This window comes from Lepisosteus oculatus, chromosome 7, assembly GCF_040954835.1.
Source record: "Lepisosteus oculatus isolate fLepOcu1 chromosome 7, fLepOcu1.hap2, whole genome shotgun sequence".
Taxonomy (NCBI): domain Eukaryota; kingdom Metazoa; phylum Chordata; class Actinopteri; order Semionotiformes; family Lepisosteidae; genus Lepisosteus; species Lepisosteus oculatus.
Window position 1 is genome coordinate 37346392 of NC_090702.1, and position 25802 is coordinate 37372193.

General features: G+C 36.2%; 1 protein-coding gene across 3 annotated transcripts in view; it reads left to right on the forward strand.

Moving 5' to 3' along the window:
• The first annotated feature begins 6542 nt into the window (after window positions 1-6542).
• Window positions 6543-25802, forward strand: part of lrrk2 (leucine-rich repeat kinase 2) — a 53895-nt gene continuing 34635 nt past the window's right edge. For 2 of the 3 annotated variants that reach the window (XM_069192468.1, XM_069192470.1), the window contains exons 1-20: window positions 6543-7227; window positions 7488-7573; window positions 8504-8610; window positions 9180-9268; window positions 9558-9692; window positions 9925-10059; window positions 11132-11263; window positions 11711-11830; window positions 12994-13109; window positions 13198-13277; window positions 13846-13952; window positions 15973-16102; window positions 17268-17392; window positions 18399-18526; window positions 19685-19829; window positions 20707-20846; window positions 22870-22998; window positions 23081-23251; window positions 23489-23750; window positions 24559-24741. In XM_069192468.1, coding sequence (XP_069048569.1) covers window positions 7089-7227; window positions 7488-7573; window positions 8504-8610; window positions 9180-9268; window positions 9558-9692; window positions 9925-10059; window positions 11132-11263; window positions 11711-11830; window positions 12994-13109; window positions 13198-13277; window positions 13846-13952; window positions 15973-16102; window positions 17268-17392; window positions 18399-18526; window positions 19685-19829; window positions 20707-20846; window positions 22870-22998; window positions 23081-23251; window positions 23489-23750; window positions 24559-24741 — 2659 coding nt within the window. In that variant the 5' untranslated portion in view covers window positions 6543-7088. The remainder of the gene's footprint in view (window positions 7228-7487; window positions 7574-8503; window positions 8611-9179; window positions 9269-9557; window positions 9693-9924; window positions 10060-11131; window positions 11264-11710; window positions 11831-12993; window positions 13110-13197; window positions 13278-13845; window positions 13953-15972; window positions 16103-17267; window positions 17393-18398; window positions 18527-19684; window positions 19830-20706; window positions 20847-22869; window positions 22999-23080; window positions 23252-23488; window positions 23751-24558; window positions 24742-25802) is intronic. The other variant, XM_069192469.1, reaches the window with a different exon arrangement.

Sequence of the window (25802 nt, forward strand, 5' to 3'; positions counted from 1 at the left end):
TTCCATGTTGAAAAGAGAAGAAAAGAAACATGTCAACATGACTTCTTTATCAACATGGAATAAACCTTTACTTGTTCCCTTGCAGCCTACGTATGCTGACACAGCTAGAGTACCAACTTGATTGAATTGTTGTATACAACACACCAATTACTGGAAAGGTTCAAGTGTGATCATTTGGGCAGGAGAGTCCCTCAAATCCTAAGATCTTATTTACTGTCCCTTCTGCAGGATCATCCTGACCTGACAAAATTTCAGCAGGGAAATTCACATTCTCATCTTATTCATGTAACAATGACTTTTCTCCCAAGATGAGAATGTACACTAACACATGCTATGGAAGGAAGCCCTGCTCACCAGACTTAAGCCCCATTGAACGTTTGTTTAATATACAGTAATATGGTGGAATGACATGGGTCATCTGGGGTTTAAAGAATAATGTAAAGGCAGATGCATGTCCGTGGCCTATCAGAGGAATGAGAACAAAATCCCACTATACCACATCCTGAAGCAGAGTACACATCACTAATGTACAGCATGTTTTATGTTTAACAGTGGTCACACATGCTACTACTCTGTGACTTTCATTGTAGACCCACTGGTAATCAGCCCTCTAATAACACTTAATCAGCATAATGAACTTGCCTGTATCATATTAAATGTCATGCTCCAAAAAATGTTATTTTCCTAGCAATTGCTTTGTGAATTTGGTGAAATAATGATTACTACGTTTCTTCAGAAGCCCTGTACAAAATGTTGCATTGCAATATATTTTATGAACGTAAAACAGAAACATGAATTTAACAATAGTGAGATGAGACTCTGTACTGAATTAAATGGTTCAGAAAATGGATGGATTTAAATCCACAGTTTAGCACGAATTTTGACTTGGTGAATAAAACAGAACACAAAAACTGACAAAATTATCATACGTGCGGTATGTATAAACAAAGTCTAATGTAAAAATATTTTAAAAATGCACTTGTTCAACGTACGAACGGGGTTGGTTTATTTTGTACATTTTTGTACCTTTTCTAGTATGTGGTCTGTAGCGTGGTCTACAATAATTCCTGCAAATACGAACACGAAACCTGCGAGTTAAAAAAACATAACTTCAACAGGTAAGGTACGGTGCAACTTTTCTTGTCTCGGAAGTGCACGAAACTCTGCGAAAAATACCGAAGAATATCAGCCATATTGTTTTTTCAATGTGGTTATGGCCATAGAACCAAGCGTGATTGTTAAACTGTGGTATCTCCAGACATGAAAGGATTGGTTTATCTTTAATGTAGCAAAGGGGGAGAAAATGTGTACTAAAATGTAAAATAACCCCATCAGCGTCAAAGAGTTTGGAACGTTTTGTTGTTTTCTAGATTCAGTAACTCAATGACTTGTATTAGACTCGGTGTCTCGAATGCACAATACACTCCCCTTTCCAAATGTCTTAAGCGGGTGTGTGAGAGGCATATGGATTTTTCTATTTTGTTAATATTTGGAAACATGCTAACTCGGCGATACGCTAGTATGTGTATTGTATTATCTGTAAAGAGACAACAACCATCGAACTGAACTCTTTTGCTAAAAGATAACACAGTGCATGCTTTTAAATTACTTGGGTAGTAGCGCCGTTTCCAGGACATACTGTATAAAGCACGCAGAGTAAATTCTATTTAAAATGCAAACAGTAAATGGAATTATTACGTTTCTAATCAATAATAAATTGTATCTAGATTCCCTCTGCAGTATGCCTCTATTCAGAGCCCAGCATACACAACCTTTATGGTTAAATCAAGTATGTCTAGTTCCAAAACAGGCACTGTAGTGTAAGTTATCAAGAGATTTTTTCCTTTTACAAAGTGGAGTGGCCTGTCGCGACAGAGGAAGCGCCTTGTTAAACTGGGCGTTCTAGCTTTCGCGCTAAACTGACAAAAAAACAGTTTCGATTTCTGTAAGCGCTTCCCTATTTTAGAGTTCATGAAGTTGATTTGCACTGGCATTAAATTCTTCTTGCTCGGTGCCCTCTATTGACAAAATTGAAAATAACGCAATATTGCGTTACATTCATAAATTTGAATTGCGTGTACTGTACAAAATTTTAATCTCTCAGCTCATTGGTTTTATAAAGTTTATGTTTTTCATAAAGTTTATGTAAATTATACATTATTATCGTTTTGAATATTAGCTGTCTTCTGAGTATACGAAAAATATGTAGCGGTATAAATGTAAATCTCAGTTCCAAGGGCGAAATGATGTTTCCATATTTCTCTTTTACGTTTTACTGTAATAGTAACTTAACCTCGTTTCTTTAAAGCTCGCATGCCGATGTAATACATATATATTATATCAGTATTGCCAGCAGCCATATCACCCTGCATCTAACAACTGGGAACCCACTGCAGTTAAGCAGGTATTAGCCTGGTCAGCACCTGGATAAAAGACCTCTGGGAAAACAAAGGATACTACTGGAAGAGGTGTTAGTGTGGGCAGAAGAGGGTGATTACTCACTGTGTGGGTTCTAATGCCCCTAATGATATCTGAAGAAAAAAGGTGAATGTAAATTGTGTTAGAGGGCTTATCACTTCTCATATGCCACATCTAATTTAATCTCAAAGTACTGTATGTGTCACTCACCTTATTTCAGTTTACTTACATGAATAAAGCATTTTTTCAGGTCTGTGTACACACTTGGGGTAAATGTTATGCTTTCACTCTGGATTTTTATTAAAATCCCCCTCACTCTCCCTTAAAGAAGGGAAAATCAATGTAAATCAATCAATCAAGGTTTATTTATCAATTACACAACAATACAGCATACAGCGGGGGTTGTCAGCAATGACATGCTTTTTCCACAAGCTTGCAAGGAGAGATAGGACAGAAGTTGATCGAATTAAGGTTACAAGTAGAATACAATAAATTATACAATTAACAAGATTTACACAATAGCATAAGGAGATATGGTAGGGATAGAAGATAGATACTTTATTGATCCCGTGAGGGAAATTGCAGCGCAACAGCAGCTTAACACAGACAACACAGCAACAGTGTAACGAATGATAAAATAATAATAATAATAATAATAATAATAATAATAATAATAATAATAATAATAATAATAATAATAATAATACAATACATACAATACAATCAGTACAGTGAGTGCACTAAGAAGAGTTCCTCAGTACAGAACACACAAAGAACAAACCAGAACAGAACAGTACACAAAAAAGTCGTATTGCACAATATAAATATAAATGTATTGCACAGGTCCCTGGCATATATTGCACAAAATGGTTGTAAACGGGAAAAAGAAAAAGAACAGATGTATCAGTTTACTGTTCAGTCCAGAAACAGGTCACTGTGTCAATGTTGCCACTGCCCAGATGCAAGGTGGATGCGTTGTACAGTCTTATGGCAGAAGGCAAGAATGACCTCCTGTAGCGCTCCCTGTCGCACTGTGGATGGATCAGTCTATTGCTGAAAGTGCTCTTCATTTCTACTAGCATGTCATAGAGGGGATGGGAGACGTTGTCCATGATGGCCTCTAGTTTGGACATCATTCTCCTCTCACCCACTACCTCCAGGGGGTTCAGGCCAGACCCAATGACAGAGCTTGCTCTCCTGATGAGCTTGTTCAGCCTGTTAGAATTCACTGCTCTTATTTCAGAGCCCCAGCATACCACCACGTAGAAAATGGCGCTCGCCACAACCAACTGATAGAACATATGTAGCATCTTACTACATACATTGAAGGACCTGAGACTCCTCAAGAAGTAAAGTCGGCTCTGACCCTTCTTGTAAATGGCCTCGATGTTCTTAGACCATTCTAGTCTATTGTCGATGTGCACTCCCAGGTACTTGTATGAGTCCACCATCTCCATGCCACTCCCATGGATGTGGGCAGGAGTAGGTTTGACCCTTTTCCTCCTGAAATCTACCACCAGCTCCTTCATCTTTGTTACATTCAATTGCTGGTGGTTCTTCCCACACCACTCCACAAAGCTGTTGACCAGTCCGCTGTACTCCTCCTCCTCCCCACCCTTGATACATTCCACAATTGCAGAGCCATCTGAGAACTTCTGCAGGTGGCACGACTTTGAGTTGTATTTAAAGTCTGAAGTATAGAGGGTGAAAAGGAATGGAGAAAGAACTGTCCCCTGGGGAGCCCCTGTGTTACTTACTACCTGTTCAGACACACAGTTCTGAAGTCTCACAGACTGTGGTCTGCCTGTCAATAGTCAGTGATCCATGAGATAATGGACACACCGACTTGCATCTCCTCCAGTTTCCTCCTTAGAAGTAAGGGCTGAATAGTATTGAAGGCACTGGAGAAGTTGAAAAACATGATCCTTACAGTATTGCCAGCCTTGTCCAGGTGTGAGTAGGCCCTTTGCAGCATGTAGATGATTGCATCCTCCACACCAACACTGGGCTGGTAGGTGAACTGTAGGGTGTCCAGTGAACTAACCAGGGGTCTCAGGTGGGATAAGACCAGCCTCTCCAGTGTCTTCATTACGTGAGAAGTCAGTGCAACTGGTCTGTAGTCATTGAGGACAGAGGGGCGCTCTTCCCTTGGTACCGGGACCAGGCATGATGTCTTCCAGAGCACAGGGACTCTCTCCAAGCGCAGGCTCAGGTTGAACAGTCGCTGGAGCAGTCCACTCAGCTGATCAGCACAAGCCCTCAGAACTCTGGGACAGACGTTATCTGGTCCTGTGGCTTTACCCTGGTGCAGCCTCTTCAGCTCCCTCTTCACCTGGTCAGCCGTGATGGTCAGCCTGGCCTGGGGGATGGTGCTCATAACGCTGTCAGTGCTGCTGGTGTTAATGGCGGGGTCAGAGATGTCAGGGAAAGAAAAAAAACGCAGGTACACCTTATCAGTTTCAAGTGGACTGACTATTTATCAGTGGTTGTTTGGGTAATTGCTGGCTGCCATGGTTGGCAGTTTAGCAGTTTTATTGCCTGAGGGAAAAAGCTGTTTTGAAATCTGTTGGTCTGTATGCTTCGGTATCGTTTTCCAGACAGTAGTAGAGAAAGGTGGGTAGCTGCGTCAGCATGCGTAGGCTGCAAAGGAACAAGTAATAGGTTTATTCCATTCCATGTGTGACACCTGAAGAAGGCTCCACGGCCGAAACGTTGTGTTCTCTTTCTTCTTTTTTTCAGTAGTAGAGAAAGCAGATTATGGTTGTGGTGACTGGGGTCCTTGAGAATAGACCTGGCCTTTATGAGGCATCTAACAGAGTAGATATGTTCTTTGTTCGGTAGCACGCAGGCGGTGATGTGCAACAAAACATGATGATGGACTACAAAACACTGGGATCAATTAGGGTACAGTGACACCGGAATAGGGTTATAATTGGGTACATGTATAAAAGGGTCCAAAACCAAGGAAACTATTTACATAAATCCGGGCGATCTCGCGACCGTATACACCGGTTCCGCCATTGGTCTGCCGCACTGGCCAGCGGCACTCCTAGTCCCTGCCCTGACCACCACTACTCCCGTCCTGCACCTGCAGGCGAGGGCGCTACAATAACATACTTCAATTCTACATTTTAACTATACTGTATATCCTAGTATTTTATTTGTCTTTTTAATTTCTTCTCTTTACTGCCTAGAAGATGCCTATGATGTGTAAACATAAACACCTAAGTCTTTTCCCTAAACCTCTTAGTTAGAATATTTGTATTTATAGTTTTATTTATTTATAGTTTGTAGTTATAGTATATATATATTTTTACCACCAGCATGCCATACGCTGCACTTGTGTACACTAAACACAACGTGCACGGTCGTGTTTTATTTTTACTAAATCGTTATGTACAGTATTTCATTTGCCGCTTCTGCAATCTTTGCCAATCCCCCTATTTTGGCATCATCTGCAAACTCCACTAAAGTTTACGAAGAACACTGGTCCTGCTACAGATGCCCGTGATACTCGACTAATTACTTCACCCCAGTCTGAGTATTCATGCCCTATTTGCTCCCTGTTTTCTAGTAACCACTTCTTAAACACTCGCGTTTCCCTGAATGTTATTGAGAACTAGCTTGACATTTGCAATTAGTTTGAATATAGAGAAAGTGGAAGTAGCAGAAATAGCTACACAGATTTGACAAAAATATAAGGGATACACTGCTTAAACTGTATTATTACAGAAATAATATGAAGAAGTTGAAGCTGTGTAGGTGGTGTGACCGCTAGTAAAGAGGGAAAGTTTCCATGGTGAGATGTCATCAAAATGTACTCGGTTGCAAATAAAAGTAGAAAATACAACAGGAAGAGTTATATAACTCTAAAATCATGGGTATACAGGCTGGATCAATGTACACTTGTGTAGTAAAACTTTCAGTCGCATTGACTAGATCATTAGAAAGTCTCGCAAACTCCTACGTGATATTTCGAGGCTACCTAATCTAATCTAAATTGTTTATAAGTAAAATATAACACAGGAAAGTACGACTGTCGTCTGCGGTCCTGTCAAAAATACTACTCAGACGTTCTACCGTAAAGCAATTCGTTTTTATTACGTCTTTATGTTTGGGGAAAGGTTTCAGATTTCACAATATTCTGATAAAGAAAAGTAGAGCAATTGAATGCGATTTAAGTTAAAAGCCATCATTTGCAAAGTTAATTTTTGAACAAGAAAGCCTGCAAAGTCGAACCACAGAACAGAGCTTCTGTATTGTTCAGTATTGTATATTTCAATGGAGGAAACAAAACAGATAGCCTTCATCTACGAAGAGTCATGTGATTGCAGTGCTATTAAAAACGAATGAAGCAGAAACGATGTTTAACTTCTATATTTAATTAAAAATAAAAAGATATACGTTGTGTTACTCATCTGCTTCAAAGCTTGAACTGTTTTGTTTATGAATGAGGAGGACTTCCTGCAATGTTTTTTCTTTCAACCTAGCTACATACGTCATGTAATACTGCGGTGTGAAAAAGTTTGTCACATACTGTATTGCATGTCACTTTACCAGTGTGTTGCACTTACTGTAGCACAGTGGAAAAACAACTTTACGGGCAACATGGCTCCATAAGTAATCATATTTGCCCTCTTTTTTATTCAACAGATTGTGACTTGTGAAACATGGCCAATAAGGAGGAACTAGAAGAAAAGCTTAAAAAATTAATTGTGAGGTTAAAAAATGTCCAAGAAGGAAAGCAACTGGATACACTTATTCAGATTCTTGAGGATTTACTCTTCCTTACTTTTGCTGGCGACTGTGGTGAGTAGATGGTAGATACAGTACTATATCGATGTTGTCCTTTAGAAAACATACTTTAGGCAGATCTACTTGAATTATAGAACAATAAACTAATTTTACTTTTAGAACTACGATTAACTCCTGCCTCTTCACACTCTGTGCTATAAAAATAAAGTCTTCTCGAGCTACAGTATAGTTGCAAATCACTGTAAATCAGTTATCGTTGAGCATCGTATCTACTTCAAAATGGAATTACTGATAATACTGTCTATTTTTTTCAGCAACAGAATTATTTGAAGATAAAGACGTTCACCTGCCTTTAATGGTGGTCTTAGATTCTTACATTGACAGTCATGCTGTACAAGAGGTCAGTGCGTATTATTTACTGATGCCATTTTAACGATGGTGGTGGTTTTAGAAAATATATTAAGACCAAGCACCAGATGATACGATTTTGGGAAAAATAAAAAATCTATTTTTCATTGCAAGAGTTTATTTAAAAAGTGCAATGTTCACTGGGGAAAAGGTGTTTAGTTAGCTTTTTCCATAAAATATACAGTAGTTATTTATGCATTATTGTTTTCTAATTAATGGTAATGTTTTAATGTCCCCTTTTTATTAATTCTTACCTTAATACTTCTGAATAGTGTTGTTGTTGAGTTTTATCCTGATTGCTGTACAGAGACATTAAAATTGAAATTCTCCATACTGTAACAACTCTAATAGTATCAAGTTTTAGTAATACTGTCTTAGAAATGTCTTATATATTTTTCTTATAAATGTATTTATAAGAAATGTGCCCATGGAAGTTAAAGTGCTTGGTTGATAAATGTTTTAAATTATGTATACAACAGTTTTTATTTTTGTGATTATGAACTAATTAAGGGTGATTGAACGTTATAGGGCCAACCTGGAAGACGCTGAGGTTATTGTACATAGGAAACTTGCCTTACAGGAATTCCAAGTGCTTTTGAAGCATGTCCATGAACAGCTTTAGGAATCTAAGTTTGAATGCCTGAGCATCTGGCTTCTTGTTCTTGGGAATGGAGGAAGAGAGCCTAAGTTAAATATTTAACCCAAAAGCAGTTTTCATTGCATTTTATGAGTGGTATCAGGGTGTGTTACTGCTCGATGTTATAATACATTCTTACTTTATTTAGTAAGGCAGAGAACACATCCCATACCAAATGGCCTGAAATGCCTTTTAAGAACTGATGAACGCTTTGGAGTCTTAGTAATTGTTTTCTGATGAAAAATCAACAGTACTGATCTAAAACTGAATGGGTTTGATCCTAAGGTGGGATGGTCATTGCTCTGCAGACTAATGGAAGTTTGCCCTTCTACTTTGGAAAAGTTATCAGCTCCACAAGTTGAAAAAGACTGGGAAGTACTGGGAATACACCAGTAAGTATGCATGTTTATCTCTTCTGCAAATTCATAAACTGATGTAAACTTTCATGTTTATGTTTTGTGTTTCTAGATGTGAAGAGGTTTGCGGGCTTGGGTGATAATAAGGAATTGAAATGACCGCAGTCCACGGCATTTATGTTCCTGCAGGGTTTTATTAAAAATAAATCAAGCTTGAATGTTTAGTTTACTTAAGTAGATGCTTAATGAAGGAAGGAGGTGACTGGGGTGTTTGGGGAAAATTTGTTTGGGATGACATGAACTTTAACTTTTTTTAATTTTCTTTCTTTAATGTACAGTACAAGGAAGGAGACACCTAGGTTGCAGGTCTGCAAGTTTTACAATAAGATGTTGAGTCACTTCCTCTGCAATTTTGAGAACCACAACTGCTAACAGGCCTTTGTTAACAAGAGGATGTGATTTTTTTCTTGTTTGTGCCATTAATTGGGTCTGCTTTTAGCACACTGTTTGAAGCAGCTGAAAAATACAAAAAGATAAGCCTTTCTGTTTTTATTTAGGTTGCATGTCAGTCTTTCTTATTTTTCTCACAATGTGTTTTTACAAAGGCAGATTCTGAAGATGCTGTCTTTGCACAATGGCCATTCAAAGCTGATGATGATTGGACTCAGAGCTTTATCGCATCTTTTACAGTCAGGTTGGGGCTGTTTAAGTTTTATCCCAATTTGATGTACTGTATACGCATATAACTCAGAAATGGTTATATGTGTTATTAGTCGACGTGTCACGTACTGTATCAGTTTTTAATTAAAATCATATAATTCTGTATGTTTTAGTACTTTGGAATACATTTTTTCTCTAGGCACCCTCTTTTTATCTGTTTTAGATAATGAACTCACTTTACATTACTTGTATTGTCTGTGTAATAATTTTAGATGAAGTAACATGCTTAGATTTTTAATTATGTGATTCTCTCATTGTTCCAGATGCAATTTTGTTAATGATCTTAGAGGAAAATATTGATGTCTTCCTTTTGATTGTTGATGCAATGACTGTCTTCTGCTCAAATGAGGAAATCCAGATCTACGGATGTAAATCATTACAACTGCTTCTAGAAAAGGGTAAAAGCATAATTGTTCCAGACGTTAATGTCATATCCTAGAAATGCATATAGAAAATAAGGCAAATGCTGTACATGTATAGTGGTAGAACAAATAAAGAATATACTGTATATAAATACACATTCTCCATCTGATGGCATTGCTTTAGACCCTCTTTTAATTCCTACGAAATATTTTAAGATCATTTTAAAGTATGTTAATTGTTTTAGATTTAATTAAACATTTATTTCAGTTCCAGATGTTCACTTAATTGAATTTGTGGAAACTCAAGATCACAATGCAATTCTGAATGCTGCAAGGCAATTCCAAGACAATGAAGACACTGTTCTACATGCACTGAGAGTCTTGCTTCCTTTGGCTGGTCCTGGTAAGGCTTTGAGAAGCACATTTTGTGGCTGAGCTCCCAGTTTTGAACTGCAGCACACACTACATCTATGGGACAGCATGTCTTTGGCATCGACCAATGTCTTTCCTGGTTTGCTCTAATTGGGATTGAATGAGGCTGACAAGATGTGCAGTTATATAGCTGTACAGTATATACTGTATACTGTATATTATACCATATAGGTCTGCACTGAAGATTTGCATTGGCTCTACGTTTTTTGTTTTCATTCACTTTACTTTCTGTGTGCTCCAGTTTTCTCCCATAGTCCAAAGGCATGCTGTCTAGTGTCTCTATGTTGCCTTGCCTTAGGTGTGTGTACATCCTGTGATAGACCGATGTTGCATCCAGGCTGTGCTCACATCTTGCACTCAGTGACTTCTGGGTTAGGCTGCTTCCCATGGCCCCTCCGAGTATGAAGTAATTACTAAAAATGGATGATCTTGGACTTTGCCAATAGGAAAAGAAATAGAGTATTTGAGATCTCCCTTTAGCTCAGCTGGCAGGTTCCCTGTTGAATGACGCCAGAGGCCTGCGGGGGGCCGAACTGAGGTGGCAGCAGCAAAGGCGCATACCCACGTGAACCCGAAAGCGCTACAGTATTATTTTAATGAATGTCTTACCTATACTAATGACTGTTAACCAAAATTATGTTATAAATGTTACCTCTATGAATCTAGATAAAATGTGTAACAATAAAGATCTCAAAAAAGATAAGAAAAAATCTTGTGAATTTAAACCCAAATGTATCTTCCAGTGTTTGTTCTTTGGGAATAAATGTAAGATCATAAGAATGTTAAGAATCAAGAGGAATCTATTTGGTTGAAATTCGTCTCATTGAGCAAAGGATCTTATCCAGCCATTTCTTTAAGGGAGCCCGGGTATCAGCTTCAACCACATGGCTTGTTTCATACCCCTGTAGCCTTTTGTGTAATCAAGTTTCTCCTGTTCTCAGGTTTGAATGCATGTACAGTACCCAGAGTTGTAACTTAAATACACTTTGCTATTTGTTGCACTTTCATCTAAAACATGGATAATATTTTTTTTTGTTTTTCAGCCAGCAACGTTGAAGTTCTTATGTCAGGAAATGAAAGATGTTATAGTTTGATAATGTGTGCTATGGGATCATATCCAAATAATGAAAAACTGCAAGAAGTTGGTTGTCGTTTGTTCCTGAAATTTACATCAGGTATGTGGGACACTGCATCTAAGGCTTCGAATTGTGGATTTCAGTTTTTTATTATATTCTATGGAAAGGTTACAGATGTGAGGGGTGCATTTTATGGTGACCAGTAATAATCTACTGTTTTCTGTTTTACATGTTGAATTATATTTCTCTTTGAGGTCCCAGTTAAACAATCTTTTGACTCATAGTTGTATCTGCTACAGATAAATTCCTTTATAATTGCTACCCACAATGTACATTTTTCACAATCCAAATTCCAAAGTATGAAAAATCAAGAATTGTGTGATGATTTTATCCACAATTAAGAACCACAAGTCTCCATCCATGTAAACATTAATTCATTGATTCTTACTAACCTGAAATAATTGTAATTATAAGTATCTTTATGCAAACTTCTTTTAGAAGAACTTTGAGTTTTCTGTGTTTGTGAATCCTATGTATATTTTTCAGAGAGTTATTATAACATCCTTGTATTAAATGGAGTACATAAAGTCATTGTAAAGGCATCAGAGATGTATCCAAGGAATGCCAGCCTGCAGGCATCTGCTCTGTCTTGCTTGGCTTCCCTCAGTAAGTAAAGTAGTTTATCATTATTATTGTATAGTTTACCATTTACTGTATCTATATTGGGAAACTATTACCAGTTTGTATTTCTAATGCTGAAGTAAGGTACTGTATTTGATCATTTGTTTGGAGACATGTACTATATACAAGATCATGACGATGGCATTCGAGATCCTATGGCACTGTATGTAGGAGTAGAGGTACAGTACCGTGGTATCCTGGCTGATTGCCATTTTGTGCTTGCTCAGTTTAGCCTACCTGATTTTCCTCCGAATTTAACTGGTGAAGTAATTCTTCCTTGGGACTGCAAAATTTTCACCCTGGTGGCTGCTACACTTCAGTGGTAGATGAAAAGGGTTCTTCCTATAGATAGAGCACCTTGGGATCCAGAACACTTTAAAAAGCAAAAAAATGTTATTATGAGGTTGTATTGTTTGCATAATTATTTGTAAACTATATATACAGTCAAAGGTTTGGAAAAACTGCAAAGTTGTTGGGAAATGAAAAATACAGTATTCTGTTTTACAGGTTTAATTCTTTTGTCTCATTTAGGTCTCACTGAAACCCTCTGCTGACTTATAGTTGTATTAGTTTATTCCTTTAATATAAATGGAACTATTCTAAACGATCTGTTATTCTAAACAAAGTTTGAAAAATGTGATTTCTCCCCAGTTATTGATAATAATTTTTGTATGCATTGTTAATGCTGTTGTTCACGAAAATATTAATATGATTTTTAGTACTATCGTGTTTTGAAAAAACATTATGTAAAGCATGATACAATTCTCTTGTGTGGTATTTTATTATATAATAGAGGAATGCAGTATAATGTAGGAAGTCAAAAAGTCTTGAGGTAAAGCTATTATTAGGACTGATGAATTAATGACATATAATATTATTGTGTGTCTAGTGACATATGGTATCATCTCCTATGTAATGCAGCAGTTGTGTTAGATTGTGTGCAGATTGATTTTTAACATCACTTAATTTAAACTTTACTAGAACAAAGCCAGAAAACAACACTGATGGGAACAACCAGTCCACTTCACAAATCTTTCTTGTACAGTAGATAATTTGTCTTTACTGCATGCATATCCCAAACCTTGAAACTGCTTCCATTGCCAGTGGAAACTGCAGACACCTTTAATGGCATATTCCTCTCATTACAGCTGAAACAATCATTTTAAACAAGGACCTGGATGAATGGAAAGAAGAAGACGATATCTGCTGGGTGGACTCTTGCGTCCGAGCTCTGGAATTACACAGAGCTAGTGCAATGGTCCAGGTGTGTAATGGCAGATTCTTCCCATGCAGATGCTGCTCAGTTTGAAAATAGGTTTTACTATTTCATTTTTTTTTAATTTTTAAACCAGGAAGCTGCTTGCTGGGCCCTGAATAACCTTCTGGTGTATGAAAGTCAGCTTCACGAAATGTTTGGAGATGATGAGGGGAGGTAACAGTTCTGTCTTTTATTTTATTTCATAAATTGGATTTGGATCTAGGCAACCACATATCTGGACTCCATTTTTATATCTTAAGGTAGAATGTGGACTATTAATGCTGTTAATTTTCCCCACTGTACTGTTCATAATATCCATATTATTGACTGTAGTTTTGGTGATGCATGTCCATAACAGGAGCTTGGCCAACAAAAACTCTGCCTAAGAGCATAATGGATTGCTGAGACTCCAATAGTTGTATGCTCTGATTATTTTTTAAACCTAAACCTCAGTTAGTTTGCTTTGTTACTAGGTGTAGCAGTCCCAGGCTTGCTTTAGTGTTTTTGTCCATTAAAGCATTACATAAGGTAAATGGTTTAATGAGTTTATTGCACATGTTGCTTTTGATAGGGGAATTGTACAAATCAGTAAAAGCTGTAGGTGCTGCTTGAATGAATTGTAGTCAAAATCTGATTATTATGATATCAGTGATATCAATGTTTAGTAATAGTTAATCCAAATCTTTAATACAATTGTTAGTTCTGTGGGAAGTCTCAGACTTTTTTTCCCTACTTTTTACAGGTACCCAGTGCATAGGCAGGTGATGGCTTCTATGCTTTTGCATTCATCTTCACAAAGAGTTTTCCAAGCTGCTGCTAATACATTAGCAACACTGGTTGATCAGAACAGTAAGTTATCTTACCCTTAGCTTTCCGTCACTCACATCTTTACCTTATAGGAATCAACTTAAAATAGGGTTTAGAATAATTTTGTATTGCAGTGACTGTATGTAGCTGAATTATGTTTTAAAATTTTTATTTTTAAAAAATATTATTTTATTTTTTTAACACCCAGAACATTGTCTAACAAGTAAATTGTCATTAAAGGGCTTTAAAATAATAAATTGATTCTGTGGCAAATGATGTGCGGATGTGTTTTTACTCTGATTTACACATTTACTGTCAAAGGGTTTTAATGAAGTAATTAAGCTGAAATATCTGTTCAGCATGATAAAGACAGAAAACATAAAAATACATAAAAACACAAAAAAGGCCAAATTACAGGTGGCTTATGTGGTAGTTGAGTAACTAAGGAAATCTAAAATTTCATCCACATGTTTCTTGAAGGAGCCCTGAGTGTGGGCCTCAAGCTACTTGCTGGGAAACCTTTATTTAGATATCTTCAACTCATTATGTAAAATATTTCCTATTCTCAGTCCTGAATGGATTGTGTTTAATTTGCTGTTGTGATCCTGTATCCTTGTGTCTTTACTGAGTGTGAAATAGTTTCCTGGGTTTATCCAATTTCCTTTAAGAACATAAGAAAGGTTTCAACAGAATGGAGGCTGTATAAACAAGTTAGCTTATCTGGTAGCTTCCTTGGCTTATGGGAAATTTTGCCCTGATGTGAATGTGTGCATGTCTCTGTCTGACTTGCAGTGGACTGGGTGTATCCTGCCTTGTGCTTGTTGCTTTCCCGCATAGACTTCATCTCCCTGCGACCCTGAATTGGAAGAAATGGTTAGAAAATAGGTGGATGAATGAAATGAAAGCAGGGGAGTAGATAATGCAATGTTTTTTTTTGTTAAAAATGTTTTAGGGAAATATTTACAATCGGTCAGTAAAGAGAACTTTGTTAGAACTTTGTTGATTCTTCTCTTTGCTTTTTACCTTTCTTTTTATTAATATTACCGGCACAGAAGCTCTGAAATGATTTAAAATTAAACTTTTGATTAGGTGGTTTAATTTATTTAACAAATGGGTCTCAACAGGTAGAAGTAGGAAAATCTTTATCTAATGTACAATGCACTTCTGTTGGATGTGTTTTGTCCTCTTTATTGTACTTTTTTGTACACTAATAATTGTAAGAACCAAGTCATCTATACACATCTTGTTAAATTTACTGGTGACACAGCTTTAGTCAGCTTATTACAGAGCTTGGTGTCATCATGGGCCCATTTTAAATGATGTTATTGAATGGTACAATGAGTTCTATTTGTATAATTGATTTGGGGAGCAAAGGTACTGGAAGTCCCCCTCCAACCCACTATTATACACGGTCAGATTGTAGACATGTTAGCATTACAAGTATTTTGGCCTGATCATAGATAAAAATTTAAGGTGGAGCAAATGTTGGGAGCCCATTTATAAAAAAGGCCAATAGACCTTTTTTCTAGGGATGTTTTGCCTCTTTAAAGTGCAGATAACTATTTTAACACTTTTCTATAAATCTTTTATTAGGACTGTTAAACATTTGTTTGTTGTTTTAACATTTTTTCTGTTGGCATAATAACATCAGCACTGCAAATTGTAATTGGTTTGGAAAAATAGTGAACATCAAAATCATCGGGGTATATCAGATCAACTTAAATGCTTTCTACAAGCATCTACAAGGATTCTAAAGAAGGCCACAGCATCACTCCAGTGTGAATTTACACGACTCCCATTTGGGAGACAGCACTGTGTTCCAAGGAGTAAGGGTTATAGATCTAGGACATTGTTTATCCCCTCTGAAGTTTCACATTGGCATGATGTAAAATAATGATATGTCTTATTGTATTATAGTTTTTATAATATGTGTTTTTTGTAATAGAATATTGTTTGTACTGACAAATTTGTCCTCACTGTTAACCCAATTTATTTATTAGAGAACTATAAAGGTGTGGGTTAAAAAGTATTCATTATGAAATTTATTTTTTCTGTTGTCCAGGTAAAATAAGAGCTCTACTGTTGTCAAATGGGTTACACATTAATATTATCGATATGATGAAAAAACACTCCACTTCTCCTGATGTTGCAGAGAGTGCATGTAGGCTACTTTATAAACTTTTCCAAGTAAGGTAGGTAAAGATTCATTGTACTATATATATTTTAAATTGTTTTGCATACTGAAGTCTAATAATTACTGGTATGCCTCCACAACATTGCTTTAATTAAAAAATAAATATCAAAAATTGAAAGGAAACAAATAGGTAATTAGATGTTCACTCATTAAAACACCATTTTAAAAAATATTTTGTTTAAAATTCTATCTGTTCATGTACAGATTTCTGCTTTTCACACCTCTCACCCAGATCTCCCTTTTTTTGGACACTCTTTCTCACCTGTGTTCGTATTCCAGCCACCTTACTGTCTCTCACTCACACCTGCAGAAGTCTCCATAGATGAAGCGTTTTGCGGCTTTTCAGTGTGGAATTAACCTTTCTTTGTTCCTTTAAAATACCGATGGCACATTACACAAAGAGGAACCTTTTGTCTGTATCTATGACTTGTATTAGCTTGCAGTAATGAGTGTTCACTTGTATTGAATCTAGTCACGACTTTCCTGACTGTGTTGAACATAATTTATTTAGCCAATAAGATCTTGTATAACATTCAGTCCTTATTGAATATGTTTGTTTCTTACAGGAAACAAAAATATTGCATTTACACTCTGTATTATGACTCAATTTCAAGTCCTGGAATGAATCATTCAAGATATTTCTTGGTACTGCAACTACACCTTGAGATTGTTTAGACAGTGGTTAGCTTGGAAATAGAATTCTAATATTTAAGGAGATACGGTATTTTTTAAATCAACAGTTTTTTTTTCAGTCCCTGTAAATCAAAATCACGGTTCATGTTGATAGTAAAATTGAAGTCTGCCCACACAGGAAGGCTGTAACCACAGAATTGTGTGGTTCTCTCATGGAATTCCCCAGAACTGGTCTTACCCTACTCCCATTACTGAGCTTTTTCACAACATCTGTACCTGTTCATTTACTGTACAAATGTTTAAAAAGGTGAAATGACTGACAGCTCGGTTTTAAAATAGAAAAGTACAGCTGTGAATTATTTGTATTAGACACGTGAAAATAGATGTTAATACATGTTAACAAGTCTAGAAAATAATTAACATAGTATGTTGTTTATGTGAATCGAGAGCCCATTTATTTTTTTATGTTCTCTAAATCAGTGAAAGTGCCACATACATTGAGATTGAGATATTATATTACTGTATTTCAGAATGACAACCCTTGATGAAGTGACCATGGCCATGGCTGAGATATTAAATGCCATGAAAACCCATAACTCTGTGCTTTCAGTTCAGCTTGAGGGACTTCGAGCTAGCTTGATGTTGCTTAATCCAGGTGAGTGGTCAGCAGTAGAATCTTTAAAAAATGTTGTTTAATAAAGCAATCTCATCCTAAACACTTTGGAAGAAAGAAAAAGCAAAATAAAAATCTTCATTTTAACGTTTTTACTTTTCTGTGGATTACATAGAATGTCATGGTGATTTCACTCTATAGACAAACATTTTCAGTAGATTACAGGCATACATGGCAGACTTCTTGAAGAATATGTGTATAAACTCTTAAATATATTTATAAGTCTTCAAGAGGTGTGGTGTAATAACCCCATTACAATGTTGTGTCTCTGTATTCATATCCCCTTAGGTTTTTGGCATACTGTAAGTATGCTATAGAAAAACATGCTAATAATATAAAACCTTGAATTTTCTATTTTTTATGTTGTGTGTTTTTTGTTTATCTCTCTATATTGTGTGTTTTGCCTTATTAGTATATTAGGGATTCTTGGTTGTAATTCATCTTGGATAAAGGCATCAGTGTAATGCAGAAATGTAAAAAAGATTACTGTAAATGTATTCACAGATTTATTAAAAATTCCTCACAGAAAGCAGCACTTGCAGTGACCTCTAATCCTGTTAAGGATTAAATTGTTTTATTTATGTTGTATGCATTTTGAAAGCTGAGTGTAGACTATAAAGGATGCAGAAATATAAAAAAAACAAAGTGCTGTCCTCAAATTTTCAAGAACACTGAATCAAAGGTAAATTCTAAGTGTTTTGTAGCTTTATAGTAGTTAGGTACTTATTTTTTATTGTTTAATTTTCAAGGTATACTGTAACTGTGACTGAATCTGATTCTGTTCAACATGTGGATTTACAGAACTGAAATAGCAATGGTTTCCCTTAGGCTCAGATCTTCCAAGGCCATTTAATAATTTTTACTTCACTGTAAGGGACATGTCTGCTAACATTAGTATATCAAAATAATACATGTGCAAAATATAAAAAATAAAATTGTTATACTAAACTGCTGCCTTGATTGATTTGGTGGACATTTATTATTTTAGACAGAAGACTGAAAGAGCATGGATCTTCTGTAGGTGATCCTGACATGGTAGATGTTACTCTGAAAGTCCTTAAAAATCAATGTGTCTTAGAGGGAGCCCACACCGTGTTTTTAGAAGCATTGAACAAGGTAGGAATACTCTTTTGGTATAATCACAAATATATTAGGCTATGCAATAAAAAACAACATTTTATTTAGTTTGAATTTGTTTGTAATTTGTAATATTGCAATTAAAGATTATTTTGTATCTTCAGACACACACACACAAAAGTGTGTATACCTTTTATACATCAGCATAAAACCTAGTTTACTATTTTATCTAATTGAAAGAGGTAATTTCTTGGATTAGAAGCTGAAGTAATTTAATGCTTGTGAAACAAAATTTTAAGAAAGTGACCCCAGCCTAATTCTTTAATATACTGTATGGAACATACTATATGTACATAAAACATGAATATACAAAACACATATACATATTTATTTTATATTTTTAATTCTTTCTCGATTCACATAAACATTATGGGTAACAATAAATCAGTTTAGAAACAAAAGTGGATTTGAATGTTACGATACACTGTTGTTGTGGCTTAATATTTAAATTACACTCAGGCAAAGTTACAAAACCTGCAGGATGTGACAAGTGGCCTCCTCTCATTTGTGACATTTTGTCACAGTTTCCTTTAGTATTAACTTCTCAAGTGAGAATCATCTTATAAAAGGGTAATTTATTCGGCACTCATACAGTACATAAAAAACATAGACATGAATGTCTAAACAGTGTGGATACCATTTATTTGGAGAAACAATCAGCTACTGTAGTACTGTTCTGATTCTACCAGTTCTCATTCGTAGTTTAATATTCAGTTATTTTATGTTTATATGCTATAGAACATGGACTAATCGTGGTTGTTTCTCATTCGTAACTTGGCCTCCATTCATGAAATTTCTATTTGCTGGGGTCTTTTTGTGGATATTCCATTTATAGTGTTTTTAATAAGGATGAAAATATGGTAAAAAGAAGAAATGCTTAAATCTATTTCATGAAAAAAAACAGCATAAGGAGAAATTCTTTTTCGGTGACCCTTCATCATACCATGTATTTGTACTCATTTTTGATGATTGTACAACTACTACAGATGCTGCTACAAATAAAGTGTAAAGTGTGAAACATGTTTTTCCTGTTTTCTATCTTAGATGTGCTTACGATTATCCACAAGTATGAAAATTCTTTACTTTAAAGTCAGCATGTATATTTAATTTAATTTGATTTCTGTATTGAATTGTCAGTTCATTGGCAGTCCAGCCATTCAGGAGTGTGGCCTAAATGTGCTTTCTGCCCTGGCTGAAAGTTCGGGTGCATTGGAGCTTATGTCTCAGCAAGGAGCATTAGACACAGTGCTGCACACTCTGCAGATGTTTCCCGAAGAAAAAGGTGAGGAAAGGTTCCTGCTTATGACCTGCATCTTGTGATTGTCTTCTTCATTTTTTCTGACTTGGGGTTCGTTAGCTCTTGTTAATTCATTTTTTCAGCAAAAACAGCTAATTAAATCTACATTGCCATACATGTGTAAAGGGTATGGAAATTAGCACTGTACTCTGTAACCTTCGTATCATTAATATGCTTATTGATATTGTTTGATTACATTAATTCCAGCAGAGTTGATTTCAGAATAATGTGTGTACAGTGCACAGTAGTTCATTAAAATGGTAAATATAAGGTATAGCATAGAGAGTAATAAAGTGGTAATAGCATGTCTTACAGGATTTAAAACACAAAAACACTACAGATAACTAGTTCTTTAAATCTCACTGAAGATCACTTTATCAGGCATATACAATTTCTTGCATTAGGAATTTGTTTTTTCGCATACCCCAACTTGCTCTCCATGAGACACACAGACAGGGAGAGAAGCTTGGTGTCAGAGCGCAGGGTTTGCCATTCATACGGTGCCCCTGGAGCAGAAAGGGTTAAGGGCTTCGTTCAGGGGCCCAATTGAGTAGGAATCCTCTCCCGGATGCAGGATACAAACCGGCAACCTTCCAGACACATTTGCAGATCCTTAGCCACAGAGCCACCGCACTTCCCATTAATGTTATATGTTTTATTATATGTTTTATTATATGTTTATTGTTCATAAAATATAAAATCTGTTTTATTGTTCAAGTATAGAATAAATTTCAGGCGTTTAACACTGTGTATCACCTAAGAAATGCAGTGTATAAGTATCAGTTCATAGGGATTATGGGGAACACAATGAGAAAATTATTGTCTTCTGTACATTTATTGTCTTTTTTCTTTTTTATAATAGAAATACACTTCTTGGCACTCAATCTGCTTCATTCACTTATCTCAAAGCAAAAAATATCACCAGCAGCTGTCCCTATTTTGGCATCTGTTCTTATGAAATCTTTACAGCGATACCATGACAATCTGGAAGTTCAGTTCAAGGTAATGTCATTTGAGGCCAGGTATTTTTTGAATAATTTAATTTCTAACTTGTTTGTATTCATGCAGTCAGAAACATCTCATACTGTGCAGTTTACAACACATTTGAATAATCTTTGATGCCTATTTAGAATACAAGATGTAAACATTTTCATATAGTTGAAGAGATCTTTATTACCACATCAGTAATTTCATAAGCATATTTTGATAGACACAAAAATGCTTTCATACATTTTTCAGCTCCTATTTCAGAGATCTCCACTATTAAATTTATTGAAGAGCTTGAACCCAGCGATAATGACCACATACACTGCTTTCCACTTCGGTCCTCTATAGTGTATACAGGATTACTGGAATTTAGTTCACATAAATTGTGAAAAATAAATAAATAAAAAAATAAATAAAAAATAATCATTTTCACTGTCAGTGAATCTTAGAGAACCTTCTTAAGTCATAGTAGAAATTAGGATGTATCTCCAGCTGATATTCCAGTATTTGGAAGCTTAATAATAAAAACCTATTTGAATTGAATATGATTTTTTAGAAATACGTACAGACAGCACAGTTGACAGAGATTGTGTTTTTAGCACTATCGAGTGTCATATAATACTCATTTTTTAAGTGCTTCATTCCAATTCAGGGTCATGGGGGAACCAGAGCCTGCCGTGGCAAGCAACAGGCATAAGGGACAGTACACCCTGGATGGGACACTAGTCCATCACAAAGCATAAATAGACACATACATGTATACACCTGCAGGAGGGGCAGTTTTCCCAGAAGCCCCATTATGTCTTTGGACTGTAGGAGGAAACCCATGCAAAATTGAGGAGAACATACAGACAGCACACAGATAGCACCATATGTCAGGAACTGAACCCAGGGCCAAGTGCTGTGAGTCACTACACCATCATGCTGCCCCCTGTGGGATAATCTTTCATTACAAAAGGAAAAAGTGATAATTTTGTGCAATACAATGTGCAACGCCATTGTACATCTAAGAACATAAGAAAGGTTACTAACAAGGGGAAGACTTTTGGCCCGTGTAGCCCATTTGGTAGTTAGTAGCTTATTAACCCAAAGATCTTCTCCAGCAGTTTTTTGAAAGAAGCCATGGATTTAACAACATGGCTGATCTGCTTTGTTGCATACTCCCACAAATTTTTGGGTAAAAAAGTGCCTCTTTTACTCGGTTTAAAATACATTTCTACATAGTTTTCACTTGTGCCTTCTGGTTCTTGTTTAAAGGGGAACTGCAACGTTATTTTCCTAGTTTGGGGTGAGAAAGAATCAGCACTGATGAGTGCATTTCAGATCACAATGAAAGTAAAATGTACAAAGTAAGATGTAAAACCTCCAGTTTTAGAGGAAATCTCCAGATGCCTGCAGTGTCATCACTGTCCAAGATTTGGAGCGAGGCAACAAAACTTCTGGTGACTTGAAGCAGCCCTATTGTATTGTAAACAAGCAGGCTTGTGAATTCATCTCTTTTAATCCAATAGAAATATTGCTCTCAACTTTGAGTTGGTTTTGCCAACAAATACTGTACTACTTGTTAACTTTGCATGCAAATCATGTTGAAATGTTTCTGAGGTGAAATGTCTGCTGCACAACCTGTAATTATTCGCTCGTGCTACAAATTAGATTAGTCATTACAGTGACTAATGAGCAGGAAGGGTCACAATTCTTGTGACCACTTATTCCAGCTACTGGTGAGACCAGACGTCTTCAACAAAATGGTGACCATAGAGTACTTTCACAAAGTTCACAATTTTGTGCTTAATTCAGAATTCATAAAATTTTCATCAATTAACTTATCTTATTACTTAGATTTAATATCCAGCCTGAGAAATTAGGACTGCAGTTCCCCTATTAGTGTACAATCTGAAGAATTCTGCTGGGAAGAACTCTGTCAGTGTTTACTTATTTTTAGGAAGCAACCATTGTTCTGTACAGCTGGTGGGTAGTTTAATTTTACATTGGAGTATGAAGTGCCTTTTTTTGTCAAGTATACTCTTATTGCTTTTAGGGACTTCAAGTTGCATGGAAATTACTCAATCTATCTACAATTGCTGCTGAAGAGCTTGCAAAGGAGTCTTTCGACACAGTGATTTTTCAACAGATGAATAATTGTCTTCTTGAACAAAAAAACAATTCAGTGAGTTTTTCTTAACCTACAAAAGCTTTTAAGCTTCGTAGTTTTGCAAACAAATGTAGACTTTGACTTTTCTGTGTTTCAGGTTCTGAACTTGTGCTGCATGTGTCTTTCAAAAATGGCACATGACAGTGACATTAAATACAGCATGCTTGAAAAGGCCTGTGCAGTATGTGATATAGTAATGGCTGAATGCCTGATTCAGCTTGGGGCTGATATAAATAAGAAAACAAAGAAGGAATCCCTGATTTGTCAGGTAAGAAAAAAATGAAGTACGCATTTTTATCCTGACTAAAGTGATATTTACGGGTATATAGAGAGATATTATTTCTGTAACTGTATGAAAAAAGGAGGTGTGGTATAACACTGCACAGTTTTACTGATCATTTATTTTACCTGATGAAAAAGATTAACTAATGGGTTCAGAATGTTGTCTACCATGTCCTCCTACTGTCATTGTGCTATTGCTCTTCTGTAATTTTCTGTTGGACAGGTATGTGAAAGAACAAGTTGTCCAGAACTGGTGGAGTTGCTGTTAAAAAGTGGAACACATGAGCAGCATATTCGAAAAGCCCTGAACATCAGCATCAGAAAGCGTGATGGTCCTGTTATTAGCTTGCTGTTGAAGAAACTGGGGCTTGATCTAGCCAACAATGCCATCTGTCTGGGTGGATTTAGACTCGGACACATTGAATCCTCCTGGTTAAGTCCATTGTTTTTGGAACGCAGAACTTGTAGTTTTCGAAGAAGAACAAGTAGGTTTGATTTATATATTGTTGTCTGCTATAAAATTACATTTTCTTACCTAAACTTTAATTAGTCAGTGGGCCTAATCTGAGGATTCATTTACTCACTCTTCATTGTTAATACATGTTCTGGAGTCTGTAATAAAAACAGCATTCTGCATTTTCTTCAAAGAATACTGCAAAATTTATTTATACACAGGCATATGCAAGATATATGTGTAATATGTTTTATTTGTTCTCATAAAAGATTGCATTAAATATATACATGCATTAAATATATTTGACTATATAGATTATAGTCAAGTATAAGTCTGTCCCGACACCAGCTTCAGTAAATGTGTCAAATGACCTCCTTCATTTGTAATTGTTCTTATGTGCTTATGCGTAAAGTTCTAGAATTCAATCACTTCTGTCTTCATTGGTTTACATTTGCCATTCCTTTCTCATCTTTGTGGTCTAGCTTTCAAGTATCATGCAAAATGAGCTTTGCATATATTATCCAGAAGAAATCTAGTGTCAAAATATCTGGAATTTCCTCTCAAAAATATCCTGCGTTGTAAAGACAATCTTAACACCTTTACCTCTTCAATCGAGGAACTTCAGTGACACAGTGTTCTCCGAAACAAGAGAGGGGCAAAACAACAAACCATCTTGCATGCCTATGTCTAACACATGACACTACTAAAATGAGTTATTATTTCTTGACTGTCCTGTGTAGCTTTCCTTGGGCTGAATACATTTTAGATATTTGTTTCTTTAAATGTCACATCAAATGTATTAATTATAGAAATTATTTCATTTTATGTTCCATGTACAGGCAAAGGGATTTCGCTATCTAGAGTCATTTTAAAATACCAGAAACGACAGGCTGCCTTGGAGTCTCAGAGATCCATTTCTGATGTGTCCAGTTCGGGATATACATCAGATGAAACCGAAGACTGGGTGCTTTCACCTCAGGATGACAGCAGTGCTTTTATAAATGAAGACATAGAAAGTGATGGTAGGGATGATTTTGGTGTTAATTTGCACATTGGTATTTTCATGTTTCCTGTGATTACAATAAATAATTTAAGTTAGGGGTTACCAACCACGGTTCAAAGCAGTTCAAAATCAGTCTTTGTAAGATAACTAGGAAAAAAGTATGTCATATGTTTAAAGGCAGCTATGGAATACACTCCTTGCAATCACATTTTTGTCATGGATCACATTGTTGCACTGTGCAATCTTGATCAGATTGCATGCTTTCACTAACTTTGAAGAGAAGCTCTATTTCCTTGTGATCAGATAAGTTCACCATGGACAAGTATCCAGTCAGTGAGCAGTGACAAGTCACATGGCAATCTCTTGGCTGTGAGATGCTCTTGCTTCTGATTGATTGCATGCAATCAGGTTTAATCACACTGAACATTGGACTACATGGAAATGCAAAATGTAACACAGCCTTAACTTAACTTAACGTATTGCAGTACTCAATGTCCCACATTTATGTAAGCATGCTCTTCATTTCTAGACAAATTAAAATGCATAATAGACATATTCCCATGCAAAGTAATTGACTTAAAATAATAGTAAAATAGTAAAAATAAATATGCAATACCTTAAATAAGTAATACATTGAACTACAGAACACATATGATACATAACATACAAAACTCAGACTCGGTCTCGAACTCAGTCTGGAACACTATTGGGAGAATGCTACACAATCCTTCCACAAGAAATTCCATCATTTTGTGTTTTATTGTTTGTTGTGTGAAATGCAGCCTCAGGCACCACTCAGGTGATCAGTTGGGTTGAGATCTGGTAACTGGGACAGTTTTGGCATAAAGTTTATTGTTTTCATGTTCATCAAATCAATCAGTGACCCCACATACCCTGTGGATAGGGGTTCTGTCATTGTGGAAGAATCCACTCTCTTCAGGATAAAAATGCTTCACCCTAGGATGAATGTAATCGCTCAGAATGGCTTTGTTATTATTGGCGTTTACCTTACACTCAAAGGGTTGAGTGGACCTACACCATGCCAGGAGAATGCAACCCACACCCAGAGCTCCCAGAACA